The sequence below is a fragment of the Narcine bancroftii genome, chromosome 3, assembly GCF_036971445.1.
Source record: "Narcine bancroftii isolate sNarBan1 chromosome 3, sNarBan1.hap1, whole genome shotgun sequence".
Taxonomy (NCBI): domain Eukaryota; kingdom Metazoa; phylum Chordata; class Chondrichthyes; order Torpediniformes; family Narcinidae; genus Narcine; species Narcine bancroftii.
The window spans coordinates 279,047,887-279,064,336 of NC_091471.1; the positions used below are offsets into that span (position 1 = coordinate 279,047,887).

The window sequence follows — 16,450 nt, forward strand, 5'->3', positions numbered from 1 at the left end:
CTTGATGGCTCAGTTAGAGGGTTGATGAGCTGCCCTGGGTATTACTGGGCATTAAAACAACTCCAAAGGAGGACCTCCAAGCTTCATCTGCAGAGCTCGTGTACGGCGCACCATTGGTGGTTCCAAGGGAGTTCGTCCCCTACCATTCCATCTCCAGCAATGATTCTAAGGAACTGTTGAGTAGGCTAAGGGAGGCCGTAGGAAAATTGACCCCTATACCACCATCGTCACATGGAGAACACTCTTCCTTTATGCCTGAAGACCTCAAAAACTGCAAATATGTCTTCGTCCAAAGGGAAACACTTGGTTCTACGAAGGACCTTATAGGATACTCAGACAAATTAGGTCGACCTGTATTTTGGACATTGGAGGGAAGCCACAGTCTTTCACTATTCACAGGCTTAGACCAGTTCATGTGAACAAGTCTTCCCACTGCAGCAGCCAACAGTCTGTCGCAGAGGTCGACCACCTAAAAGACAGACAAACATTTCTGCCGGTTCTGGGTTGGGGTGGGGGGGGAGGGGTGGCCGTGTAGCGGCACTATGGCAGCACTACAAATCCCAGAAGGCACCAAACCTGCATGTGATGTCAGTGCGTGATAACATCAGCATGCGTCGAGTGCATGATTCTGGGGATTTTAAAAGGTTGTGCTGTTTGATTCACTCTAGAAACACATTGTATGGTTATTTTGTCATGTCCACTGCAATTCCAGTAGCCACAATGCAATGTCTGTCTTTCATCTTAAATGAACTGTAAAGTAGGAAAATTTCCTCTGTTGTCCTAGACTAATACTTAGACTACATCACTATAAATAATGATCTGGTTATCAGGCAATTTATACATACTTTGTACAAATTGTCTATTCTGTTTTCTACATTCCAATGGTGACTTCCCTTTAAAAGTATTTAATTGGCTATAATGCACTCGGGGAGTTTCTGAAGTTGTGAACTTTTTTTTTCTTTCCTTAGCAATGTGGCCAGTTTTATTAAAGTGAACTGTAGGGAAACTGCATCTTGGAAATAAAGATCCAAGGTAATACAGGAATGAGAGGAGATTACATTAGATTAAGAGAGAAAATTTCAGTGCATTTATATTTTAAGGTCCAATCATAAACTGCAGGCTCTGCAGGAATGAACGGCATGGTTAGTGTAACTGTTACAGCGCCAGATATCAAGACTTGGATTCAAATCCCGCACTGTCTATAAGGAGTTCGTACGTTCTCCCTGTGTCTTTATGGGTTTCCTCCGATGGTCTGGTTTTCTCCTACTGTTCAAAATATACCGAGGGTTGTAAGTTAACTGGGTGTAGTTGGGCAGCACGGGCTCATGGGCCAAAAGGGCCTGTTACCGTGCTGTATGTTTAAATTTAAAATTTAATAAATAGTGCCTTCAACTCTAAATGGTCATTTTAAAATCAAAAGACCATTCTCCACTTTAGGATATCCCAACCACCCCATCTCTGGTAGATATGTATATCTGGTATATCTCTGATAGATATGTATATCTGGTATATCTCTGATAGATATGTATATCTGGTATATCTCTGATAGATATGTATATCTGGTATATCTCTGATAGATATGTATATCTGGTATATCTCTGGTAGATATGTATATCTGGTATATCTCTGATAGATATGTATATCTGGTATATCTCTGATAGATATGTATATCTGGTATATCTCTGGTAGATATGTATATCTGGTATATCTCTGATAGATATGTATATCTGGTATATCTCTGATAGATATGTATATCTGGTATATCTCTGATAGATATGTATATCTGGTATATCTCTGATAGATATGTATATCTGGTATATCTCTGGTAGATATGTATATCTGGTATATCTCTGGTAGATATGTATATCTGGTATATCTCTGATAGATATGTATATCTGGTATATCTCTGATAGATATGTATATCTGGTATATCTCTGATAGATATGTATATCTGGTATATCTCTGATAGATATGTATATCTGGTATATCTCTGGTAGATATGTATATCTGGTATATCTCTGATAGATATGTATATCTGGTATATCTCTGATAGATATGTATATTTGGTATATCTCTGATAGATATGTATATCTGGTATATCTCTGGTAGATATGTATATCTGGTATATCTCTGATAGATATGTATATCTGGTATATCTCTGATAGATATGTATATCTGGTATATCTCTGATAGATATGTATATCTGGTATATCTCTGATAGATATGTATATCTGGTATATCTCTGATAGATATGTATATCTGGTATATCTCTGATAGATATGTATATTTGGTATATCTCTGATAGATATGTATATCTGGTATATCTCTGGTAGATATGTATATCTGGTATATCTCTGATAGATATGTATATCTGGTATATCTCTGATAGATATGTATATCTGGTATATCTCTGATAGATATGTATATCTGGTATATCTCTGATAGATATGTATATTTGGTATATCTCTGATAGATATGTATATCTGGTATATCTCTGATAGATATGTATATCTGGTATATCTCTGATAGATATGTATATTTGGTATATCTCTGATAGATATGTATATCTGGTATATCTCTGGTAGATATGTATATCTGGTATATCTCTGATAGATATGTATATCTGGTATATCTCTGATAGATATGTATATCTGGTATATCTCTGATAGATATGTATATCTGGTATATCTCTGGTAGATATGTATATCTGGTATATCTCTGATAGATATGTATATCTGGTATATCTCTGGTAGATATGTATATCTGGTATATCTCTGATAGATATGTATATCTGGTATATCTCTGATAGATATGTATATCTGGTATATCTCTGGTAGATATGTATATCTGGTATATCTCTGATAGATATGTATATTTGGTATATCTCTGATAGATATGTATATCTGGTATATCTCTGGTAGATATGTATATCTGATATCTCTGATAGATATGTATATCTGGTATATCTCTGGTAGATATGTATATCTGGTATATCTCTGGTAGATATGTATATCTGGTATATCTCTGATAGATATGTATATCTGGTATATCTCTGATAGATATGTATATCTGGTATATCTCTGGTAGATATGTATATCTGATATCTCTGATAGATATGTATATCTGGTATATCTCTGGTAGATATGTATATCTGGTATATCTCTGGTAGATATGTATATCTGGTATATCTCTGATAGATATGTATATCTGGTATATCTCTGATAGATATGTATATCTGGTATATCTCTGATAGATATGTATATCTGGTATATCTCTGATAGATATGTATATCTGGTATATCTCTGGTAGATATGTATATCTGATATCTCTGATAGATATGTATATCTGGTATATCTCTGGTAGATATGTATATCTGGTATATCTCTGATAGATATGTATATCTGGTATATCTCTGATAGATATGTATATCTGGTATATCTCTGATAGATATGTATATCTGGTATATCTCTGATAGATATGTATATCTGGTATATCTCTGATAGATATGTATATCTGATATCTCTGGTAGATATGTATATCTGATATCTCTGATAGATATGTATATCTGGTATATCTCTGGTAGATATGTATATCTGGTATATCTCTGGTAGATATGTATATCTGGTATATCTCTGGTAGATATGTATATCTGGTATATCTCTGATAGATATGTATATCTGGTATATCTCTGATAGATATGTATATCTGGTATATCTCTGATAGATATGTATATCTGGTATATCTCTGGTAGATATGTATATCTGATATCTCTGATAGATATGTATATCTGGTATATCTCTGGTAGATATGTATATCTGGTATATCTCTGGTAGATATGTATATCTGGTATATCTCTGGTAGATATGTATATCTGGTATATCTCTGATAGATATGTATATCTGGTATATCTCTGATAGATATGTATATCTGGTATATCTCTGGTAGATATGTATATCTGATATCTCTGGTAGATATGTATATCTGATATCTCTGGTAGATATGTATATCTGATATCTCTGGTAGATATGTATATCTGATATCTCTGGTAGATAGGCATAGTTCTATCACTCTGATTGATTCCGTAAATCATTTCATCTCCCTAATTCCACCCTCTCAAACCTGCATCACCATGTAAAAAGATCATGGCTGATCTATTATATCCAACTTCCTGTCAACCCACACTAATCTTTTATCACTTGTTTGGCAAGAATTTATCGACTGATTTCTTAAAAACATTTTGTCTGCTTCTGACCCTCACTGATGAAGAGAGCTCCAAAAATTCACAACCCAAGAGAAAAGAAATTGCTTGCAATCTGGGGAAGGATGCCCTCACCTGGGATGAGTGCATCAAAGGTTTTTTCTGGATTGATTCCTGGGACAACAGGATTTAATGCATGAGGAAATGTTGGGTCAATCAGGCCAACATTTACAGAAGTTTGGAAGAGTGAGAGTACATTTTATGAAAAGACGACTGAACAGACGGAATACATTCCCAAATTCTGGGGTATGTAGAACAAAGCATCATAGCAACAGAAGGTGGGTATGCCATTTCAAACTGAAATCAGGAGAAATTTCTATCCCGAGGATGGAACTCTCGACGAGAGAAGCTAGTGGAGGCCATCATCAAATATATATATTATATAATACATTTACTGATTGTGTATTATATCAAGAAGTATGTAATCATATTTCTTAATGCTCGAGGGATTAAGGAAGAAAGCAGGAACAGGGTACTGAATGGTGGAGCAGGCCCCAGAAGGTCAATCGCCTACTTCTGTTTCTAGTTTCTACATTAAACCTTCTCTGAACTGCTTTCAACACATTCACATTCTTCTTAAAATAAGACCAATACTGTACACAGAAATTGAATTATAGCTGCACAATGCCCAGTGAGTCACCTCTGTCTTTCTATTTGAAACTTTTTGCAACGAACATTGTCAACTTTCCGAACTAGTTGCAGAATCTGCATTCTGGCCTTTTGCAAGTCATACACTGGGACAATCAGTTCCTCTGCAATCTTCAGCATTCTAATGATACGCTATTTTAATTTTTTTTGTGCTTAAATGGCCAATTTCATATTTTCTCCATGTTGTCCTCCATTTTCCAGATTCCTTTTTGGCCTTCAAAACTTGCTTTCCTTCCTGTCTGTGTGATCAAGAAATTTAACAACTATCCTTTCGGCGTCTTCATTCAAAACACGTTCAGTAAAATTCCCATTATCCTGAATTCAAGCAACCCGCAGCTTCAAGCAACCAGTTAAAATAAAATTGCAGAAAATAAATAGGTAAAAAATACAAATGTTTAAAATTTGCATCTCCTAGCAGTTATCTCTTCAATCATACAATCTCAAGCAACCAGAAATTAATTTAGCTACTATCTACCAATCTCCATAGGTGCCAGATACTGGGGAGTTTTACTGTATATAGTTATCATTCACACTCATTGTTTTTATGTAATCAATGCAAATACTTAAAAAAATACAGCTTTATTTAGTGTTCCTTTGGTTTTTCTCCTGAATCGGTCATAGTGACCTGAAGTGAGACATTCCCTTGAGTGATGGTAATTCTAGGCAGGCCTGCTGGCCCCAAAAAAATACTGCTGTTGGAGATGTTTTCAATTTTCCCCTCTCTCTCTGAGAAACTATTACATAATTAAAGTTATTATTGGGGTAAAATCTCATGTCATTGAAGGATGTGAAATTCTCATTGCTAAATAGCAGGAAGTAAAAGCAATAGGAAATGAAATAAAATATCATCTAAAATGGAACAAAAAGACTAGATGCTCAATAAACTGCAAATGTAATTTTATGAAGAAAGAGGTTTGAATTGTGTCTTACTTTAAGATGGTGTCCTTTTCTTTACACTGCTGCTCCAACTTAAAGATCCTCTGTTTTAATCCATTAACAATCTGAAGAAAAAAAAACAGAAAAACAGGTAATTTTGAGAAATATCACTTTTAATGCAATTATGGGAGCACAGACCCTGCAAATTCTGTCTCACAAAAGAGAAATTGTCCTTCAATTAAGCTCTATATCCTGTCTGGCTACGTGGAGATGGATGCTAAAGTTACTACTTGGCTACAGTTCTACAAGGCTGCGATTAGAAGTACCAAAGAATCATCTTCAAATAAAGTGATCTCAAGTGGGATAATTTGAGGCAACCTGAGAGAGGGTTTAAGAAGCATTTACTCTCTGGTCACCACACACAGCGAACTGGTCGATCCAGCAGGAAAATGGCCTGTGAAGAAATAATATAGAAAAGCAAGTGTGGATTTGTTATTGGCAAATTGTATTTAACTAAATTGATTACGTTTTTGATGAGATAAAGGGTTAATGAGAACAGAGTGGTTGATATTGACTTACTAAAGTGTTTTTTAATGAAATAAGCTTATCAGAAATATGAAGCCCATGGGGTAAAAGATGGTGACAGTACGGATACAAAAAATGCAGGAAGGAAATTCATGGTGAATGGTAGCTTTTCATGCTGGAGACAGAAATGCAGTGATGTTCTCTGGGGATCGATGCCTTGGCCCTGATGTTTTTTGATGTATTTGGATGTACTGGGTACCATTTCAAAACATGCAGATGGTGTAAGACTTGCAAGTGTGGTAAACAGCAAAGATGACAATGTTAGACCAAGACGCAGACTGGTGGAATGCAGATGAAATCTAACAAAGTGCAAAGTGACACATCTGGAAAAAAGAACAAGGGATTTTAATATAAATGGAATGTTCAAACAGAAAATAGGATCTATAATGAGCACAAATCTCTGAACATAGCTGGACAAGTAAGCAAGTTTCCAAAAATTAGAATGCTGGAACTTATAAATAGAAGTAGAGAATCTAAAATCAAAACAGGAATATTGAACCTCGATAAAACACTGGCAACTAATGCATTGCACTCTAGAATCCGTGAAAGATTAGAATAGTTCCAGGGATGAAGGATTTAAGAGGGTAGAATGGAAACTGTAATTACTTGGCTTAGGGCCCAGAACATCAGAAAGAAAATTAACTGAGAGGTGCTGAAAATCATGAAGGGTCTAGACAAAAACTGTTCTCAATGACAGAGCGATTGAGAACCAGGAGACCTAGACTTAAGGCAAGCAGTGAGAGAGTGGGATATACAAGGAACAACCTCTTCTTTCTCTAGAAGAATCTAAAATTAATTACTGGAAGGAGTTGAAAAGCACATTCAATTATTACTTTCAAAAGGGAAAATAATAATTTGCAGGATTACAGGGCAAGAGCTTGAGAATGGGTCTCATTAGATTGATGTTGCAGAGGGACAAAGCACATTCTGGGCTTAATAGGTTCCTTCCATGCCATAATGATTCTATGACTGAATTGGGTAGGGTATTTCACAATGGAACTGCCCACTATGACTCAATGGCTAGATTTGTGCTCTACAGTGAGTGAAGAACAGGCAACCAAGGTGGCTATCAAACTTTATCTTGAGAAGATTGGGTGTATTCAGAGCCTGGTGGAAGACTATGACGCGCTGTGGTAGCAGCAAGCAGACACAAAACACAAAAGACTGTACAACAGGCTTTATTCTGCTAAAAATCTGTACACACCAGTTTCAGCTGTGGTGGCTCCCAAGTGACTGGCTCAGGAGGCCCCTCCTGAGCCGGCTCTGGCTTCTATTTGGGTTGGCTGACTGACAGCTGGCCAGGTGGAATCAGCCCTTAGGTGGTCTTCCTGCAGGTACAGAGATCGCCCCCTGCAGTTGGCTGGTGGTCGTATCACCACAAAAAACTATTTATAAAATTATAGCAAATACAAAATAGTTGATCTCATTTTTAATTTGGTTTCAAGTTAACAGATAGGCTATTTGTTGCCATCTTTCCTGGTTAGGTGTATATGTGTTTAATTTGAACTGTTATCTCACAGTTTACTAGCACTCCTCCTACAAATATAATGTTTGAAGCTTGAAACGATTTTTCTCTGTGTGAAATATATGCTGAGATCTGTTGTGGCTTATTAAAAAAAATTGGCACTGCTGCAGTAACAGCAGCACCTCTGCTGGTATGAACCCAGGAGAGCGGGGAGTGGAGATACAGCGCTCCTCCATGGGGTTCTACTGCCTTGTCGTAATGACAACAGTCCCGAACAGGTTTTAAACATCCTATAAAAAGGTGCTTTGTTAACATCTTCAAAACTATAGGTCTGTGCCCATGCTTGGCAGCGGACCTTGAGAATTGTGAGCTCTGGATAATTCGTGGATCAGAGAAGAGCCCCAGAGAGGGAAAATAACCCCCTACTCCGACAAGGAGGAGCCTTGGAGACAATGCTAAGGGGAAGGTGACCAGCGAGGGGCTCAGTGGGTGAAGGACATACACCAGGCTATAAGCTGCTAGTGCAGCGACCTCATGCCTGCAGTGGGTTGGAGCGGGCAACCAAGTGAGAAGGTGGAAGAGTGCTAGGCTCAATGGGCTTAGGCAGTATCAAGGAGAATAGGTTTACTGGAGTTAATTTGGGGACTGGAAGAATGAGCGTGAGGCCAGTGTTGTGGGAGGTCCTGGAGTCTCTCAGCCTTCTGGCCATACCGACACCCGGTGTGTCGAGCTGCAGCTCCTAAGGGTCCACATTAGGGAACGGGAGGTTCAGCTCCATGACCTTCACCTGGTTAGGGAGAGTGAGGAGGTGATAAAGAGGAGTTATAGACAGGTGGTCACACCAAGGCCACAGAAGATAGACAAGTAGGTAACAGTCAGCAGGGGGAAGGGGAAGTGCAAGGACTAGAGAGTATCCTGTGGCTGTGCCCCTTGACAATAAGTACTCCTGCTTGAGTACTTTTGGGGAGGGGACAGCCTACCTTGGGGAAGCAATAATGGCAAAGCCTCTGGCAAAGAGTCCGGCCCTATGGCTCAGAAGGGTAGGGAAAGGAAGAGGAGGGGGATAGTGATAGGGGACTTTATAGTTGGGAGGTCAGACAAATGATTCAGTGGATGTAGGAAGGAAACTCGGATGATGGTTTGCCTCCCAGATGTCAGGGTCTGGGATGTTTCAGATCATGTCCAAGGTATGCTGCAGTGGGAGGGAGAATAGCTAGAGATTGTGTTACATATTGGTACCAATGACATAGGTAAGGACCTGAAAAAAGATTATAAGGAGGGAGCTGAGAAACAGGATCGCAAAGGTAGTAATCTCTGAATTGCTGCCTGTGTCAAAAGACAGTGAATATAGGAATAGAATGAGGAGAAGGATAAACGCATGGCTGAGGGATTGGAGCAGGGCCCAGGAATTAGATTTCTGGACCATTGGGACCTCTTTTGGGGCAGGTGGGAGCCGTACAAAAAGGACAGGTTGCACTTGAATCCCAGGAGGCCAATATCCTGGTGGGGAGGTTTAATGGGGAGAATTTAAACTAAAATTGTTGGGGTGGGGGGTGGTGGGAACCGAACTGAAGAGACTGGGGAAGATGCAGTTGGCTCACAAATAAATCTTGGAGACAGTGTGTGAAGGAGGATAGGCAGGTGAAAGTGATGGGAAGGGCTCAGATGGACGGTTTGAGATGTGTCTAATTTAACAGAAGGAGCATTGAGAACAAAGAGCTTAGAGTGTTATTTAATACTTGGAGCTATGATGTGGTGGCCATTATGGAGACTTGGATGGTTCAGGGACAGGATTGGTTACTTCAAGTGCCAGGTTTTAGATGTTTCAGAAAGGACAGAGAGGGAGGCAAAAGAGGTGGGGGGTGGCACTGTTGATCAGAGATAGTGTCTTGGCTGCAGAAAAGGTGGACATCATGGAGGGGTTGTCTATGGTGTCTGTGGGTGGAGGTTAGGAACAGGAAGGGGTCAATAACTTTACTGGTTGTTTTTTTTAATAGGCTGCCCAATATGAACAGGGATATCAAGGAGCAGATAAGAAAACAGATCCCGGAAAGGTACAGTCAGAACAGAGTTGTCGTAATGGGAGATTTTAATTTCCCAAATATCGATTGGCATCTCCCTAGAGCAATGGGTTTAGATGGGGTGGAGTTTGTTAGATGTATTCGGGAAGGTCTGTACTTGATTTGGTATTGGGAAATGATCCTGGTAAGGTGTCAGATCTTTCAGTGGGAGAGCATTTTGGAAATAATGATCGTAATTCTATTACCTTTACAATAGCATTGGAGAAAGATAGGAACAGAGAAGTTACAAAAATGCTTAATTGGAGAAAGGGGAATTATGAGGCTATCAGGCAGGAAATTGGAAGCTTAAATTGGGAACAGATGCTCTCAAGAAAAAGTGCAGAAGAAATGTGGCAAATGTTCAGGGGATATTTGTGTGAATTTCTTCATAGGCACGTTCCAATGAGGCAGGGAAGTTATGGTAGGATACAGGAACCGTGGTGTACAAAATCTGTAAAAAATCCAGTCAAGAAGAAAAGCTTCCCAAAGGTTCAGAGAGCCAGGTAATGTTCGAGATCTAGAAGATTATAAGGCTAACAGGAAGGAGCTTAATTAGGAGAGCCAGAGGAGCATGAGAAGGCTTTGACAAGCAGGATTAAGGAAAACCCCAAGGCATTCTCCAAGTATGTGAAGAGCAAGAGGATAAGACGTGAAAGGACCTATCAATTGGGATAGTGGGAAAGTGTATGTGGAACCGGAGGAAATCGCAGAGGTGCTTAATGAATACTTTACTTCAGTATTCACTGTGGAAAAAGTTCTTGGTGATTGTGGTGAAGTTGCGAAACTGTAAAGCTTGAACATGTAGATATTAAGAGAGAGATGTGTTGGAGCTTTTGGAAAGGATCAAGTTGGATAAGTCGCTGGGACCGGATGAAGTGCACCGCAGGCTACTTTGGGAGGCGAGGGAGGAGATTGTTCAACCTCTGCCGATGATCTGTGAATCATTAATACGGACGGGAGAGGTACCAGAGGATTGCGGATGTTGTTCCTTTATTCAAGAAAGGGAGTAGAGGTAGCCCAGGAAATTATAGACCAGTGGGTCTTACTTCAGTGGTTAGTAAGTTGATGGAGAAGATCCTGAGAGGCAGGATTTAAGAACATTTGATGAGGAATGGACAACATGGCTTTGTCAAGGGCAGGTCATGCCTGATTGAATTTTTTGCGCAAGTGACTAAATACATTGATTAAAGAAGAGCAGTAGATGTCACGTAGATGGATTTCAGCAAGGCATTCGATAAGGTTCCCCATGCAAGGCTTATTGAGAAGGTAAGGAGGCATGGGATCCAAGGGGACATTGCTTTGTAGATCTGGAACTGGCTTGCCCACAGAAGGCAAAGAGTGGTTGTAGATAGGTTATATTCTGCATGGGGGTCAGACCAGTGGTGTTCCTCAGGGATCTATTCTGGGATCATTACTCTTTGTGATTTTTATAAATGACCTGGATGAGGAAGTGGAGGAATGGGTTAGTAAGTTTGCAGATGGCATAAAGATTGAGGGGTGCTGTGGATCGTATGGAGGGTTGTCAGAGGTACAGCAGGACAGGCAAAACTGGGCAGAGAAGTGGCAGATGGAGTTCAGCCCAGATAAGTGTGAAGTGGTTCATAATGGTAGGTCAAATATGATAGAATATAGTATTAGTGATAAGACTCTTGGCAGCGTGGAGGATTAGAGGGATAGTGGGGTTCGAGTCCATAGGACGCTCAAAACAGCTGCACAGGTTGATTCTGTGGTTAAGAAGGCATACGGTGTATCGGCTTTCATTAATATTCATTAATTGAATTTAGGAGCCAACAGGTAATGTTGCACATACATAGGACCCGGGTCAGACCCCACTTGGAGAACTGTGCGCAGTTCTGGTCGCCTCACTACCAGAAGGATGTGCAAGCCACGGGAAAAGGGTGCAGAGGAGATTTACAAGGATGTTGCCTGGTTTAGGAAGCACAGATTGAGTGAACTCGGCCTTTTCTCCTTGGAGCGGTGGAGGATAAGAGGTGATCTGATAGAGGTGTTGATGATGAGAGTCTTTCATCGTGTAGATAGTGAGGCTTTTTCCCAAGGGTAAAATGGTTGCCACAAGAGGACATGGGTTTAAGATGCTGGGGAGTAGATACAGAGATGATAGGGGTGAGTGCGAGGAATGGGCTGCTGTCAACAGTAGTGGAGGCAGATATGTTAGAGTCTTTTAAGATACTTTTGGATAAGTACATGGAGGTTAGAAAAATAGAGGGCTATGGGAAGAAGATGCTAGGCACAACTTTGTGGGCTGAAGGGCCTGAATTGTGCTGGAGGTTTTCTATGTGTGAGAATGTTAGGGGAATAAATGAGATACTGTAGTGTTTGTGCTATGAGGGGTGTGGAGAAGAACAACACACACACCAAAGCCTTGAAGTCAAGATTGGTTTATTTCACTGGTTGTCACATTTATATGGGCCCCAGGGACTGACATCAAGGATATGCATCATTGGAGCGCTGGCATGGGATTAACCGGTGTTCCTGCCACAGTTCACCGTCTTCCCACTGTGGACAACGATCAGGGTCACCTTTGCCAGCGCTTTCTATGGCATTGTCGAAAGCCGTCGTGGCCGTGGCCAGGGCCTTGAAAAGCGGTTGCATTATCCTGGCTGCTGCTGGTATGAAACAGTGATAGAAGTTGAGCGTCCCGACAAACTCTTGGAGTCCCTTCACTGTAGAGGATTTGGGAAACTTGCGAATGGCCTCGACCTTGGACAGGAGCGGGACCGCTATATGCTGGTTGATGTTGTGGCCGAGGAAGTTAATGAAAGTGAGGCCAAACTGACATTTTTCAAGGTTGTTCGCCAGGCCATGAACGTCAAGCCTCTGCCAGAGTTGACGGAGGTGTGAGCGATGTTCCTGGCAAGAGTTGCTGGCAGTGAGGATGTCGTCAAAGTAGATAAACATGAAGTCAAGCCTGCAGCCTACCGGAGGAGTCACGCGATGGAGTAGTGGCCGGACGGTGAACTCCAGCCCTCTCCAGAAAAGTCGGGAAAAACAAGAGAAAACACAAAGGCACAGAAATAAAAGTTACAGAAAAGTGAGTATAAAGGTGGAAAGAAGATGGCGACAAAAAAAGAAAAGTCGAAAGCAACGGTAAGAAGAGAGGAAGAGAAGACAAAGGAGGGAAAAGGTGAAGGCCTTACCTGTCCGAAGAGGCCCGCTGCGGAGAGAGAAACCCGCTCCCTCAGGTCGGTAAATAATGGACTACAAAAATGGCTCGCAGAGCCGAACAAAAGTGCGCAACCGCGCATGCGCGAAACTTCGCGCATGCGCGATGCGAATGAAAAAAAACACACCGACGGGAGGGGGGACCAGCTGGGGAGTCGATCTCCACAGCCGGCAACGACAGCTGCAGAACACCTGCAGCAAGAAGAGACCACAGAAGACAATAGAAACAAGATAGAAGAGGAGGAAAGGGCACCAAAGAAACAACAGATGGCCAACCCAGAGGAAGAAGAAGAGGAAGAGTATGGTGAAATAGAAGAAGAAAAGAGAGGCAAGGTAAAGGATATACTTGCTCTTATTAGAGGATACATGGAATCATTTAAAGAATGGCAAACACAGGAATTTAAGGATTTAAGAAAAAGAATAAACAACACAGAGGAGAAAATAATTAAAATGGAGATGACCTTAACAGAAATGGGAAAAAAAATGGACAAGATGGAAGAGCGGGCAGTAGCAGCAGAAATGGAGGTAGAAGACTTAAAAAAGAAATTGGAGAAATCTAATAAAAAAACTAAAGAGACACAAGAACTACTAGCTCAAAAAATAGATACAATGGAAAACCATAACAGAAGAAATAACATAAAGATAGTGGGCCTTAAGGAAGATGAAGAAGGCAAGAATATGAGGGAGTTTATAAAAGAGTGGATCCCTAAGACCCTAGGATGTCCAGAACTACAGCATGAAATGGAAATAGAAAGGGCACATAGAGTATTGGCCTCTAAACCACAACCACAACAAAAACCAAGATCTATTGTAGTAAAATTCCTAAGATATACTACAAGAGAAAAGGTACTGGAGAAGACAATGGAAAAAGTAAGAGAGGGCAACAAACCACTGGAGTATAAAGGGCAAAAAATCTTCATTTATCCAGATATAAGTTTTGAACTCCTAAAGAAGAGAAAAGAGTTCAATACAGCAAAGGCGATTTTATGGAAGAAAGGGTATAAATTTATACTAAAGCATCCAGCGGTATTGAAAATATTTATTCCAGGACAACAAAACAGACTATTCGCGGATCCAGAAGAAGCACGAAAATTTGCAGAACAATTACAAAAATAGACTGAGGGAGGAAGACGGGTAATGAGAGTTAAAATGATCACGACTGATATGTATGTGGGTAAAGACAAAAATAGACTGAGGGATGAAGACGGGTAATGAGAGTAAAAATGATCACGATTGATATGTATGCAGGTAAAGAGGTATAAGAGTGAATAGAGACAATGAGCATACATGAATGTATCTGTACTTAGAGGAAAATATAGATAGTATAGACAAGAATTAATAAGGGAAGGTAATGGAATAGAGAGAATAAGGAGGGAATTAAAAGAGGGACCTTTGTGACATATGAAAAGTGAAATCTTTTCTGGGGGAGGCGGGGTGGGGGGAAATAGCGGTCACTGCAAAATCAGTTGACGCTTGCGAGTGGATTCGCAAATCCAAATGGAGAGGGGAGATGTGGTTGTCCGACAAGGGATAAAGGACAACTCAGGAGGTGAAGGGGAGATTGGGGATAAATAAGATAGAAATAGGAGAATAAGGAAAATGTTAGATGTTGTAGGAATGTTGTCTTATAAAGAGTTGAAAATAAGAAAACAGAAATGGAAAAGGAGGAAAGGTAATGATGGAAAAACGGAAAGAGAAGATAAACAAAATATAAAAGGGCTACGCTGAACTATATGTCTTTAAATATTAATGGAATACATAACCAAATTAAAAGGAAGAAACTACCAAATTTAAATGAATAAATGTATTCCATTAGAAAAAATAACATATTGGTTAAGAAATAACATTGAAATATTCGAACAAGTATAGGAGCCTTACATTAAATACAATAGCGAAAACCTACCGGGGACAAACATTACCTAAGTTGATGGAAGGAGAAGGAAAGAAAAGAATGGACTCAGTAGAATTTCTGGTGTAATTTTGTTGAATGACAACATTGTCTGACTGGCTTAATGCAACCTAGATTGTATACCTAAAATGGATGAGAGGGGGGGGTGGGGGGGTGGTTTGGGAGGAAAGGGGGGGGGGGGAGAAAAAGTCACTGTATATGTGTGAAAAGAAATAGTGTATATCATGGCTAATGTGATTTATGGTGTGAAAAATAAAAAAATTTTAAAAAAAAAAAAAAAAAAAAAAAAAAAAAGCCTGCAGCCTACCGTGTCCAGAAACCTTTGGAAAGCTTGGGCAGTGTTCTTGAGGCCAAAAGGCATGCGCATAAACTCAAAGAGCCCGAATGGGGTGATGAGAGCCGTCTTGGGGATGTCGTCTGGCTGGACCAGAATCTGATGGTAGCTGCATACCAGATCGATCTTGGAAAATACCTTGACACCGTCCAGGTTTGCAGAGAAGTCTTGGATGTGAGGGACAGGGTCCCGGTCAGCTGTTGTGACCTCATTAAGATGGTGGTAGTCCCCAAAGGATCTCCAGCCACTAGATGTTTTGGGGATCATGTGAAGCGGGGATGCCCATGCCCATTTCCTCCATCCTGCGGAACTTGTCTTTGGCCAGTTGATCTTGTCAGGGGGCAGCCTGCATGCATGTGCATTGAGTGGCGATCTTTTGGTGGAGATATGGTGCTGCACCTCATGCTTGAGGCTGGCCAGTGTGAACTGGGGAGTTGTGATGACCAGGAAATACGCTGGGATCCTGGCATACTCATTGTTGGAGAAGGTCACCAAGCCAAGGTGGGGTGCAGTCAATTCAGCATGGTGCAAGGTGATCGATTCAAATGTCTTGGAATTAATGAGATGTTGTCCTTTCAAAATGACCAGCAGGGATTGTGCCGGAGGAAGTCAGCACCAAGCAGCAGTTGTGAGACATCGGCGATGGTAAATGTCCACTTAAAATGGCTGGAGTTCTAACTGAAGGGTACTGTGCGGATCCTGTATTTCCTGATGCTGCTGCTGTTGGTGGCAGTCAAGAGAGGCCCCTTCTTTCCGGAAAGAGAGTCAATGCTCGAGGGAGTCAGCACACTGACTTCCACTCCTGTGTCAACAAGAAAATGACACTCCAAATGACGATCCCAGATGTAGAGGAGTCAACCTTTATGACCAGCCGAGGCACTTCCCAGATGCATGCAGGGTGGTTGGCATCAGCGGGTTGTGGAGCCCCATCTTTGATGGTGGTAGCACCATTTGTCCTTATTGGCACTATTTGAGGCTGACATCACTGTCGCCTTTTCCATGGAGGTTGGGATTAGGGTAATCAAAAAAAACGATATGGCAGCCATATTTGCATCAGATAGGAACCCAATTATAATTACAATAATAAAAAGGAAAATAATGGATGCTGCAATAGCATAAATGCAAGTGACTT

At 40.6% G+C, this 16,450-nt stretch overlaps 1 protein-coding gene across 5 annotated transcripts in view; it reads right to left on the reverse strand.

The window, feature by feature from the left end:
• iqce (IQ motif containing E) overlaps positions 1–16,450 on the reverse strand; it is a 123,440-nt gene that overhangs the window by 53,783 nt on the left and 53,207 nt on the right. For all 5 annotated transcript variants that reach the window (XM_069928288.1, XM_069928287.1, XM_069928284.1 and 2 more), the window contains one exon: positions 5,837–5,907. In XM_069928288.1, coding sequence (XP_069784389.1) covers positions 5,837–5,907 — 71 coding nt within the window. The remainder of the gene's footprint in view (positions 1–5,836; positions 5,908–16,450) is intronic.